General features: G+C 41.0%; 1 protein-coding gene across 1 annotated transcript in view; it reads right to left on the reverse strand.

The window, feature by feature from the left end:
• The window catches only part of FMN1 (formin 1), a 110,136-nt gene that overhangs the window by 40,074 nt on the left and 56,372 nt on the right, over positions 1 to 13,690 (reverse strand). The window contains exons 7-12 of the mRNA XM_079954398.1: positions 11,140 to 11,201; positions 9,650 to 9,738; positions 8,260 to 8,389; positions 7,604 to 7,750; positions 2,828 to 2,887; positions 1,842 to 1,962 (exon numbers count right to left, since the gene is read on the reverse strand). Of these exons, the coding sequence (XP_079810524.1) occupies positions 1,842 to 1,962; positions 2,828 to 2,887; positions 7,604 to 7,750; positions 8,260 to 8,389; positions 9,650 to 9,738; positions 11,140 to 11,201 (609 nt within the window). The remainder of the gene's footprint in view (positions 1 to 1,841; positions 1,963 to 2,827; positions 2,888 to 7,603; positions 7,751 to 8,259; positions 8,390 to 9,649; positions 9,739 to 11,139; positions 11,202 to 13,690) is intronic.

Genomic DNA, 13,690 nt, shown 5'->3' on the forward strand with positions numbered 1-13,690 from the left:
GGCAGTAGAGCTGGCAGGGCAGGACGTCCTGTTTCACCTCAAGCAGTGAAACAGGATGTGCCGCCCCTGCCAAAATGTGTAGAACCCATGAAATGGGAATATGCCAGAATCTGAATCTGTAGGAATACGCCAGAATCTGAATCTGTAGGAATGATGTCTCTCTCTCTAGAGAAGTTGCTAGATGAAGCTTCCCATTGAGCAGCTCTTGTGCCTAGACTTGTGATCTTCTTTGTGGTTGGCAAAATGTCTTCCTTTAGTGAAAATGGCCTGCTCTCCCCTGTCCCCTACACAGAGCTCTCTTGACTAAATGAATTCAACCAAATGCACTTCACTCAGGTTGATAAGGCACATGGAACTTTATGTCCCATGCAAAGCAAAGTAGCATGTATGCTAGAGAAGTGCCTGCATAATTTCTATCCAGTATTTAGTGAAATCATCAGCTGCTGTAGAAGCAAAGAGTCTAAAAACTCCTCAGTTTAAACAGGCTGGAAAAGATGAAAAGTGAAATCAGCATTCTGCTTTTCTTTCTGCCTTCGTTTTGTAACTGTCATTGACATCATAAGCATGTCAAAGTCTTGAAGCACGGCCAGCAAGAATGAAATCTAGAGCATCAGGACTACACATTTGGAAAAACAGAAGACCAAACACAGATCACGTTTCAGCACAAACTAGCACAAGAGAGGGCAGGCCAAGGGTTTTACAGAGCTAAGAGATGAGAGGAGATAGAGCATTCATGTATGCCAAAGATGAATAAATAACAATTGATACTTCCTTACCACAGCTGACCTTTGAAACTTTCTTTAAGGGGACTATAGGCTAATTCAGCCATGTCTAACTGGAATAATAAATTATTTTGTGAAGACTTTTATTGTTTAACCTATGTATATTCATTCAATATACATAGAAAGCTCTATTTTAAGGACAGTAAGACCAATATTATTATATAGATTATTCCCTATTCTTAAAGGAGTAAATTTATGCCTTAGTTTATGCGCCCAAATAATTTAATTTTGCTAGTCTGTTAGTTAAAATATCAGTGAAACTTTAGTTTGAGTCATTGTGGCCAAAGCACTAGATGTGAACTTCTTTGTTTCCTTTCCTGGAATACCTGGAGAATAAAATGCCCATATACAAGTAAGGACAATTTGTGTGCAACTGGACCTTCCTCCTCTTGAGTAGCCCCTTCTGTCAAACAGTCAAACCACTCTTCCTTTTAAAAGGGGCCTTTTCTTGGTTCTTTAGGAGTAGAATTTCTCTTTAATCTGCAAGCACCATCTCTAGTTGCATGCAATTATTTTGACTGTGCCCAAACTGCTTATTTTATTCTCCAGTACTGTGAACAATGAACAGTCCTTCACATGATTATTGCACATTACTGAACTATAGAGACAAGTATACAGGTTATTGGGCTCATCCATTTGCAAGGTTAAATTCAGAGCCCCCCAGAGAAATTAGAATAAATTTGCTTGGAATTCACACATTTCCTGCAGATTTCCTTTGGGAATGAAGAACTGAATGTGATATTAAGAAAAGTATTTGTCACTGGCTTTGAAATAAGAAGTCTGCTCCTGGGACAGACCATTGAAGAGCATAACCTTTAAGTTTGGTTTCAGGAATAAGCACTAATAACGGGCTGCAATCCCAACCTTACTTGCCTGGGTGTACTGAATTCAATACAACTTACTTCTGCGTAGACACGGCTAAGCTTGAATTGTTAAGCAGTAAGGCTGCAATCCTATGCAAATTTATGGAAGCTTAATAGATTTTAGGGGGACTTACTTCCAATATAACATACAGAAGATTGGCTGCAGATTTTTAAATGGTACCTGGTCCTTATTTACCTTCTAGATCTCTCTTCAGTTTTCTCAAGTCTTTTATTAGGTCTTCAAACTTAACTTGCGATGCTTGGAAGAAATCCTGCGGTTCTGGTAAAGGAAACACACTCCTTTCTGTTCCCGCATCCTAAACAAGACAAAGAAAAAAAACCTGGTAGCTATAATAGTGTTAAAATTTTCTGACAAAACAAGCCATTGTTCCCTAAATGTGAACCTATCAATGTGATCAAATAAATAGAACCAATAGATTGTAAGTGCAGCATTTATTCGAGTGGCAGAATGTAAATTATTGTACCAGTCTTTCCCCCTCTTCTTATGTAGTTTAAAGATTCAAGCGGAAAAATAAACTGTTGCTCATATATGCTTATGCACTAAAATTTGTTCTAAGATAATACAGCAAAAAAGAGAGGAAAGGCTATGCAATGTGCTAATGGAATTTTAATATCTGGAGCTGGAATTCTGCACATGGCTTTGTCAAACACAATGGAGAACAGGATGCCAAGCAATTTTCAAGTTGAAAGTGCTGGGAGGTGGGCACCAAGTTGAAATCTTAATAAAATAAAATGGAAATCGGGAGGAGGGGAGAGAGGAGCTAATTTATAGAGTACCTAACAGAGTACCCTTGTGATACAAGGATAACTGCCAAGAAAACTCATGTCAGAAGTGTGGATTTTGACTCAATAACTTTGGCCAAAAAAAAAAAAAAGGGGGGGGGGGCAACTGTGTTGTGTCCGGATTATTCTGAATCCCATTTGTATACTTGCATTAACCTATTTTAATTCCCCCCCCCCCATGATCCAAGATACAGGCATACACAGTGGGAATTGCCTATTGAACTGGGGTTCCTGTGGGCTTCTATGTTTTCTTTCTCAAAGGGGAAGTTATTTGCGAACAGAACATCACAGAACCCTTGGATCATGGCAATTCATCCTCTTAAGCAATGTACCAACACACGATTTACCGTAAATAGTGAATGCAACAAAATAATTTACCTTGTCACAATGGCGTAGGTAATATATCACAACATAGTCCACAAGGCTGATATTAGTATCCTAAAAGAGGGGAAAGATTCCAAACAGTAGAGAGGTAATGAGAACACTTTTAGAAGTACTGCCATTTAAAACAAACATACACAGAAAAAGACCTGTCTCCAATTGTATATTATGTTTAGTTGCAACCCAGATGGAGTGCCAGGAGTCTCTCTGTTCTCCAGCAAGGGAGCAGAGCCTGGTTTGTGTGTGCTCAGGCAATATGAGCTCAGTCAGCAACCATCCCTGGTCAGATCAAGTTATCTCTTGCCTCAGACCTGTCCAGGGTTCTGAAGGATGTGCCTCTGACCTCACTTGCTTTCTGACCTGTGGCTTTTGAGTGCATACAAGTGCCTTGCCTGTCAATCCTAGCTATCCTGTTTCCACCAGACTCCACCATGGTCTTATCCTTGCCAGGAATGGAAAATTCCTAATGGTGGACCCCATATCATATAATGTATTGACTTATACTAACATTTATACTGCACCTTTCTAAAGGTCAAAGATGTATACTATTTTTTTTTAAGTTCCTTACAACAATTTAAAATAGTATGCAAAATTGTAGCAATGTGCTAAATTGTCCATCATTTGGGCTGGTCATATAATACAGGTACTTCCCATGCTGGCAGTGCATCTCAACTGGACCAATGGCACCATCATGGGCAGTATTTCATGCAATCTGGACAATCACCTACTCAATATCTCTAATGAGACAAGGGACCTTTTTGTAGTAACCAAGGCAAATGGCTTTTTGAAGTAACTAAGGTTCAATTGTTGCTGTCTCCAGGACAATGAGCAATGCCTTAAGCCTAATTGCTCATTCCAGTATTGAACTTCTTAGTCCCCTTAAAACAGTGGTGGAGAAACTGTGGCCCTTCAGATGTGGTTGGACACCTGTAACTTTTATCATCCAGAGCTATTTGCCATGTTGACTGGGCCTGATGAGACTTGGAATCCAGCAACATCTGGAGGACTACATGTTCTCCATCCCTGCCTTACCTAGAAAAAAGAGGAACAACTGGTTTCTTTGCATCAGCAATAGTGTGACAGCAATCACTGGTGCTTCTAGTTGCTCCCAATCCCTAATGTATCAGCTCCATGAGGGTCACTGCAGTTCGCTTAGCAGAGAAGAGCAGATGAGGAAGGATGGTGACAATACTATGTCTCCCTAATCACATGGCATGTTATGTTACTATGAGATTTACGGGACCAGCCTTCCTTAACCTAGTGCCTTCCGCAAGTTTTAGCTTGCAGTTCCCATCATCCCTGTTCGTCCCTCTTCACTGGGATGGGAACTGTAGTCTAAAACATTTGGAGAGCACCAGATTGGGGAAGACGGCAATGAACCTACAGAGGCCAATACAAAAATGTACTGTTCTAAACTAGCAGTTAAGGGACTGGCATGCAGGTTTTTCTGGAAGGGTCATAAGAGAGGTTTTAAAGATAAGCTGAAAATACAGATAGGCAGGAGACTTGGAGCTCAGCCCCCAGTCCACCTCCTAACACCACCCCTGGGATTGGTAGCATAAGCCTATGACAGGTTAACCTACACATGCACCAGTGCTATTATGTTTTTTAAGAAAAAGAGGTTCCGGAGCTCACCACAATCACCACCCTTGATCTCTTATAATGGCAATGACACTCACCTGAGAGGTGCCGGAACTGAGTTCCAGCTGGAAAAAAAAGCTCTGATGCTCACCTTCTGACCTATTTACCTCTGCACTACTGCCAGGTGTAACTTGGCCTTTTAAAGGGACTAAAGGTAAAGGTAAAGGTACCCCTGCCCGTACGGGCCAGTCTTGACAGACTCTGGGGTTGTGCGCCCATCTCACTTAAGAGGCCAGGGGCCAGCGCTGTCCGGAGACACTTCCGGGTCACGTGGCCAGCGTGACATCGCTGCTCTGGCCAGAGCCAGAGCCAGAGCCGCACACGGAAACGCCGTTTACCTTCCCGCTGGTAAGCGGTCCCTATTTATCTACTTGCACCCGGAGGTGCTTTCGAACTGCTAGGTTGGCAGGCGCTGGGACCGAGCAGCGGGAGCGCACCCCACCGCAGGGATTCGAACCGCCGACCTTTCGATCGGCAAGCCCTAGGCGCTGAGGCTTTAACCCACAGCGCCACCTGCGTCCCTTAGTTAAAGGGACTAAAAACCCCTATATAGCCTACAGGCCTTACATTATCTGCCCATTATCTAGATGTCTGAAATAGTGAGCAATCTTATGCAATGCAAAAGAAAAGGGCATCAAACAGATTATTACAAATAGATTTGTGGAGTGTCCTGTGAATATCACACAGTCATTTAAGTGAACAAATGCAAATTCAGTCAAAAGAAAGCATTTTATGTAAAATAAAATGTTTTTCTTATCTTGCACTATTTGTTTGACATTGTTCCTTTATTACGTAGGGTACTGAATCAATTCAGTGAAGATTAACTAGGGAGACGGATAAACTGTGCTTTAGGTATGAAATCACTAGTTACAGGAAATTATTAAATAGCACAAAGAGAAAGACATTGAACTGTATTATATATGGAATGCCTTTGAAGTGTGCATTTGCTTTTGAATAGCATACCAAAAGCTACTGAGATAGGATTTCGCTGTGCAAAATACATCAATAGAATGTATTAAATTCAGGGTCCATGTATTCATTTTAATTTTAATACCATTGTGCAGAATCAAAATTCTTAACTGCTTGTTCTAAATATTTTTTTTAAAGAACCATGCAACACAACCTAACTGGTAACTCGACCGACAGCGCAGAATGGACCTAAGACTCCCAACAGCATCTGACTATGCATGTCTGTTCAGTAGCAAGTCCCACTAAGTTCCACAAATGTTTAGGATTAATGCTGCAATCCTATACTCACTTATTTGGTAGTAAGACCCATTGAGCCAGTAGATGCTTATAGAATTGCACTCCTGTTTTATTATTCAGTACTTCTTTTGCAATGAGACATCACGAGGGGAACAATCCTATGCATGTGTAATCAGTCCTACTGTGTTAAGTGGGGTTTATTTCTTTGGTAATTGTGTCTAGGATTGTAGTTTAACATAGATTGGATGGGTACAAGCCCCAAAATTTAGGTGGACTTATTTTAAAAATTCATAGACATCTGTCATGAACTTTTACATTCTATTTGTTGCTGTGATTAGCATTTACAGTAGCCATGTTACTTGCCAGTTAAAGAGAGAAACAGTCCAAGTCTGGGTCTGAAGAACTGTGAGCAAAGGAAAATAGTGGCTAGAGTACTGCTCCAGACATGCTTGCACAAGAAATCTTGCAATCTGTAGGCATTCTAGCAGTTCTGCTTGTGCATGAAGCTGAGCAAGACCAAGAGATACTTTATGTGTGCAGAAATGCACCTTTGGATACAAGCACTGGTTAGCAGAGCATCCTTTGTGTAAGAAATTGATAGCTACATTGCACAAAATGAGGCTAGGAATGCCTTTTAACAGCTTCGTCTGATTCGCCAACTATACCCATTCCAGGCCAGCGATAGCTTGACTATGGTAGTCCATTTATGGGTAAGCTTGAGGCTGGATTACTGTAACATGGCTTTTTGTGGAGATGCTCTTGGTTTAGAAGCTCCAGCTGGTGCAGAATTCAGCAGTCAAACTGCTGATGGGGACACCTGGTTGATAAAATGTAATGCCACTGCTAAAACACCTGAACAGGTTGCCCATCTACCACCAAGCCAGGTCCAAAGTCCTTGTGTTAATTTTCAATGCCCAGAAGAACTTAGGTCCATGGCACCTTAGGGGATGCCATTCCACTCTAGCTCAATCTCTGAGATTGCCTGCAGGAGCAATGTTGGGTTGTTCTCTGAGTTGGTAAGGTTCATTTGACAACAAGAAACCGAGCCCAGTGGTGAGTTTCATGCTCCGGCACTGGGGGGCGGAGAGCCGGTGGGGGTCTGGGCTGGTGTGCGTCCTAGTGGTGGGGCACGTGTCCTGGTGGCGGGGCACGCCACCTGTAGGGGGCAGCCATGATGGCACCCTACTGGGATTGCGCTGCCAGGGGCGGCCCACTCCTCTTCCTCCACCAGTGACCGAGCCTTCAGTCCTGTGGAATACTCCGCAACACTTTCTGTTTCAAACACCTGCTGAAAGTGTTTCTATTCCACCAAGCTAAGGAAGGCAATTAAAGAACACACCTTTCTATAATAGTGAGCTGAGATCTGATTATAAAATTTTTATATGAATTTTATTGTATGGTTTTATGTATGACTGCTGTAAACCACCCTGACACTTTTTGTGAGCAGCAGTATAAAAATATTTTTTTCTACATAAATAAAAGTTGGGAATGGGAAACGGCAAATGAGTCGTGCTTCTGAATCAATTCTTAAAAGTTCTGAAGCGATGCCCTGTGAATCTCACTCATGAATGTTGCAATCCATGTCCGAAACTGTGAGAGCTATTTTCTTACACTGGAGACAAGAATATGTGCATACGTTATTGTGGAGCTGGGTTTTTTTTTTTAATGGCAAAGTCCCCAGTGAGTTCAAGAACTCACTTGTCATTTGCTACTGGGGATGGCTGCTTATAGTGGTGAAGCTGTAGCAATAAAAAACACCCATTAATTTGTATGGAGAAAGGCTATATCCCAGTGCCTGCGTCTCAGGCATAATGAAAAGCAAAGAATTGTAGGAAGAAAGAAAGAAACATTGGCACTTACCAGACCTTTGCTTAAAATGCCAATTTTAAATAAAATTCTATTAAAAAACCCCCCAAAACTACTTACTCTACTTTTAACATCCTTTAGTTTGGGAAGTATTTCCAAACCAAACCCATCTGCTTGACCACGCGTCCTGTTCCCTCCATTCATGTAATTTCCAAAAGCCAGGATCAATCCTAAAATGTCTTTCACACTTTTTATATCCAGCAAATCCTGAAAGAAGAATGCCAGTGTTTAATATCGGAAAGCAGAGGACGAGTACATACATACCATTCAAATGTTAGCCTCTTTTTACACTTATGAATGCTTTGGTGTAGAATGAAATAGAATTGCACTGAAATCTTTCAAAAGCAGCTTTTCAATTTCTGATTAAAGTTTGAATCCAGAAACCTAAAGGTAAACATTATTTCTTAATGCTTTCACAGCTGTATCTGTGCAATGAAGCCACTGCGTTTATGCTGCCATTGTTCTAAAAATATTTTCATTGCTTTTGCATTGTTAGCCATCTTGGATTTCTTAAGGAAAGGTGGGACACAAATGTCTTAAATAAGAAATGAAAAGTAAATTAATACATTTTCCGGTGATGAAATGTGAGTTGTATTGCTGTATTTCCTTCTCTGCCCTCCCCCACTTTATTTGAAGACATATTATTGTAAAGTTGCTTTAGAACCAGCCCAGATCCATTATTTCACCACAAATTTACAATTGGTTCTGACAACTACCTTAGAAACACGGTTAATAATATCAGCTTTACGACGGACTGCAGTTATTCCTTCATTGAAGACAGACTGAAAGATTATACATCGAGCACGTTCTGCGAAATTGGAGATCTGGGATAACTCATATAGAAACCTGCAAAAATAGGTGGAAAAAATAACACAAAAGTTCCCTATTTACCTAATTTTACATTCATCCAATACAATTTATCAGCGAATAATGTCAAATTCCTTTCATAAAATTAGTTTTTTGTGTGATTTAAATGATACAAGATATGGTGCATGCTGCTATTTACCATGAAAGGAGAATGGACAGACTTAAAACTTCAACATTGGAGTTAATGTACATGAGAAACAGCATGAACAAGAACGAGACATAGGGAGAGATACTGCACTCTGCTGGTCGGGAACAGTTCTATATAAACTGTGTGTGTCCCCCTCGCTCTACTGCGGTTGTTTGACAAAGAGAGCAGATTGCTTCCAGATCTGAATACGAACCCAGGAGTTCAGCCATTTCTAGGGTTCACTCCAAACACAATTTGTAGAGAGAAAGTCACATTGAGTGCCATGGGACTCAACTTTATGCTGTTGGTCCCAACACAGAAATCAAGAGTAATATTGTTCTGCCAGCCCTAATGCAGTGATCTTGTAAAGATTAACGAAACAAGGACCACAATGCATTTTGCACTCTTGTGTTCACAACAGGACTTCCCCTACTTCTCTTCCACCCCCTACGTGTGTCACAGTGGATAAGGGTTTAGCATGTCATCTGAACCCAATCTCATGGTGACAACCAGTGGTTAAGGAGGAGAGAGGTGAACCATGAACCTAGGTTCAAACACTACCACACTGGGCTGAGATGAAAGGACTGGGGAGAAGCAAACCAGCTGCAATCTCCTCTTCACGAGCTGCATATTTGTGCTTAGCCATACTTTGGCTCAGCGTAATGTGCGAATGGAGCCACTGTATGAAACAAAGACTGTTCTGAGCCTTTGGCCTACTGGAGTGGTGCATTTGTTTTTAAATCCATATCTGCTATATTTAATGAATACCACTGGGAAGCTTAGAACATTAGTTCACTGTTATTTGCTAGGAAAAGAAGCAGGAGGTTGGAAAGGACAGGAAAGTAGGCGTAAGTTAATTTTAAAAGTTCAGCAATAGAATAAAGTGCCAAATTTTATGGAATATCGGCCTTTTGAGATTTCCATCAGAAGTATAAGCGGACATCCGTCAGAATGGGCTTTCTAGTGTTGGGATGGGTATTTCACAATATGGCACATGGGAGCTTCTTTGAACAATTCTATTCTATTCTATGCAGTGCTGTTCCAACTGTTCTGCTTTCCAAAGACTTGTTTGAATGATAGGAACCTATGGTAGGACCCCTGGACCATCTTACTGTTCTGGTTTATCAAGAAGCTTCACTTCTTCTTCTTTTGAAGTGTCATAATGCTGCTTTATTTTCTCCAGTTCATCCTTCTGCGCTCTCTGCAATTCCAATGGAAAAAAACAAAACAGTAATGAGTTTTCTTAGCCTCAAGAGAAAAAAACAACCCAATGTGTTTCAATGCCCACATCTTTGGAATCACTAAATACTTCTTGGAGTGGCAAGGAGAAAGGGGCAGAATTCAGGGGTAGGTGCTGCTGTCCCACCTACAAACAGAGACTGACAGAACCATACATGCAACATGAACAGGATAGGTTTTCCTAATAAGGTATTTTCAATGTAGAAGCAATTTTGTTTCACTTGACACAATTCAGCATACCATGGACAACAATTAGATTTGAATTGCTAGTATAATTCTTAGCTAATTCTTGTTCACATTCTTGTTCACTCTTCATCCTGGGTGTTCGCACCACTGGTTTGGGAAGCAGTGTACACATGACATTAGCTGTAGTCCACATCTATCCTGTTGTGTCTTATGAAATTCTGTGTTCTGTTGCATTTTCCCGCAAATAAGCCACAGACTGAATTGGAAAAAAGAACAACCTGGCTGCACTTTAGGCTCGTAATATATACACAGCCTGACACACATTATTATTAAATACACGATGAGGCCCAATCTGTGTCATGGATGTCACAGTGTTCTCAGAAGCTGCATAAACTTTTGCACATGTATGCTTGACTGAATCACACACTGCTATGTGAACTATATTTCCCAAGATACAGTGGAACTGTCAAATTACATGTGGGTGCATCTGGAGTCTCTGAGCAGGATGTAATCTGAGCAACAGCGATTTGGCCTCAATGGCACCACTGCTATTCCAGAATAGTTATCTGATCCTGGTTGCACCACAGAAGATTCTAACCTGTGCCAGTTATAGCGGGGCCAATTATAGTGGGGTTCAAATTATACACAAATTATACACAAATTATACACAAATTAAACACTGAAAGAACATAAGGCCAGGAGAGGGGGCTGAGCAGAATTTCATAGACTAGCCCTGCTCCTTTTTACCAGTGCCTACAGAAGCCAAACAGCCACCGGTGTATTTTGGCTGGCATGTGAAGAAGTTGTACTGATGTCTGCATGCGGTGCTCCTGTATGTACTCTGTGTTCCTCCCAAGCAATGTTAGCCATCGTATGAACCCTCAACTCTTGCTCTGCATGTGAATATTGTACAAGTATGGCATTACCGGAGGAAAGAATGCAAAACGAAAATGAAGGACTATAGAATACTGAAATGTCTGAACAAAACAAGAACTGTATCTCAAGGTGGATTCAACCAGACATCTATTACTAAAGACAATGGGGGGAAACCTGCATTTCTGTTGCAGAAAGACAGCATTTGGATAAAGAGAACATGGGACATGAAGGTGGGATATGTGCCCACAGCTCACTTTCTATTTGTGAACTAGCAGTGTGGAACTGACCCTTTTATACTTACGTTCTCATACAGTGCTTCCAGCGTTTCTAAGTCGACGATGGAATGATCCACATTTAGTATAGCTGTAGAAAATATAAAATCATAAATTAGATAATATGTCACAACTGGGTTTGTTGGCTAATCTGTTGCCACAAACAGCAAAGAAAAAAACTGGGGAATGTGTTAGCTTTCATGTGAACGTTTCTCCCATGCAGGCTTACACATAGATATGAGTTAAGACACTGAAAGAAGGTAACTTCTGTCCTCTATACGCAGACATTTTTCATTGACCTTTTTCTATGGAGTTTGGTTTACTAGTTGACTCTTTTAGACTACTGATGGTGTGGCAGGTAAAGCGAATGGTGTAAAAAGACAAAATGTGCTCTTGTATGAAAGAGTTTCTGTTAGCACATTGGCTTTTACTGTAATGTGGGGGATATTTCAATTCCATGTAATCAGAAGTGAAACTAATGTGGACGCAACCAATTCATCATGCCAGCATCTATGGCTATTTTTACTGATCACATTTTCTACAATAAGAGGAAATTCGAATCAAATGTAAAAGAAAGAAGAGGGTTGGCATTTTGATGGCAATGGCATCATGAGGATGACATGAAAAACTTGTATGCATGAATAGCACCAATTCCACAAAAAATCTCTGTGCGGAAGCGCCTTTTGTATGTAATATCACAGAAACCCATGAAAGGCTTTCATTTATTCCAAAAACAAATTATTATTTATAAAACCCACAAATGTAAGTATCCCAGGCATAACATTTCAGTTTGCATCTTAAAGAGAAATTGTTTGCTTAAATTAAAACAGTAGGAATATTAATAACTTTGACTACCAGCTATGATTCTGCATCTGCTGAAGGTTAATAGCTGGTATCTTGATTTCTGCTGCACATATTGCCTTACCTATAAAAGGAGAAGTGACCACTCACAGCTGAACAGTTTAAAAGCTCTTGCTGAGTTTTGTTTTTTTCTGTGATGTTTGAGAGAGGCAAGACAAGCATCTTTAAATAATTATTTAAAAGTAATAAGGTTGCTCCCCCTTCTACCTCTAACCCCATGATTTTACATTGTGAAATTAACCAGCAGGCTAGTAAATTTTCTCCGTGGCAGGCTAATTAATTCTATTAAAAGGTCCAATGACATTTAGAATGCTTTAAAATTCTGCTTGTCAGTTATGATTCTGTGCCTAACTTGGAAACAAAGGTGGTTAGGGAAAAGGTAAATATTATGAATGGCAAATATAAGATCTTAACAACCATGGGAAATGATTGTTACTGAACTTTATTTAAAATATACAATGCATTCAGATCCAGAGTTTCATACACGGTACATATATCTACTCTGTGGAAAAGACCCTGATGTTGGGAAAGGTGGAGGGCACAAGGAGAAGGGGACGTCAGAGGACGAGATGGTTGGACAGTGTTCTCGGAGCTACCAGCATGAGTTTGACCAAACTGCGGGAGGCAGTGGAAGACAGGAGTGCCTGGCGTGCTCTGGTCCATGGGGTCACAAAGAGTCGGACACGACTAAACGACTCAACAACAACAACATATATATCTAGTGCCTTTGTGAACAGGGTTTCCCATTTACTTCAATGAAGGGAACAGCTCTGCTCATGCATCCTTTAAAATGGAAGAAGCCACCTTTCTATTAAGGTGAATCACAGAATTGTAGAATTGGGAGGTGCCCTGAGAGTCATCACGTCCAATTCCCTGCAATGCAGGAATCTCAGCTAAAGCATCCATGACAGATAGCCAGACAACCTCTGCTTAGAAACCTTCAATGAAAGAGAGAGTCCACCACCTTTTGAGGGAGTCCATTCCACTGCTGAATGGCTGTTACTGTCAGAAAAATTTGGACTGAGCTTCTAGGAATGCATACATTGGTCAGACCAAAACTGACCTAGGTGTGAATGTTAATGTTAATGTCAAAGTTTATGTTTAGTTTAATCAGAATGTGAGATGTTCGCAGTGCAGACTTTTGCCCCCTCCCCGGCAAAATTTGTAGATCCAGCACGGCTTACTCCTGCCTTTGTCACTCAAACGACACACATACAGCCTACATATCAAATGCTGCTTGATTCTTCCTCTCTCCCCCGGCCCCCATATTTTGGGTGAGTTGCAAGCCACCTCCACCTGACCTTTGGCAAGTCTCACCTCCCACTGCAGAGTTGCGATAAGAGAAAGTACCTTGCAACCGTCCTGTAATGGAATGGGCTGTTCCATTTCAGGCCAGAGGTGGGGCTACTTCAATGACCCCATCGGTCCTCCTCCCAGGCCTCACCAAACATATGAAAGTCTCATGCTCCATTGACCTGCATGCAGATCAGTTAAACTTTTAAGCACTAGAATCCCCAAAAAATATCCTAAAAAGAGGATTAGATAATTATCTTTATTCTAAAAATATTTTTGTGCACATGAAATAAGACCCAGTTTAGAACAGAGACTCTTGTCTTTTATGATAACTTTTGTCTTTCCACCCCCACAGTTACCTGAGCCCAGACTGCAACATTTGGCTGCAGGGCCCCTGCCTGAATTCACTAAGGTGAGATTATTGCA

This window comes from Podarcis cretensis (genome assembly GCF_951804945.1).
Source record: "Podarcis cretensis genome assembly, chromosome: 1".
NCBI classification, from domain to species: Eukaryota; Metazoa; Chordata; class Lepidosauria; order Squamata; family Lacertidae; genus Podarcis; species Podarcis cretensis.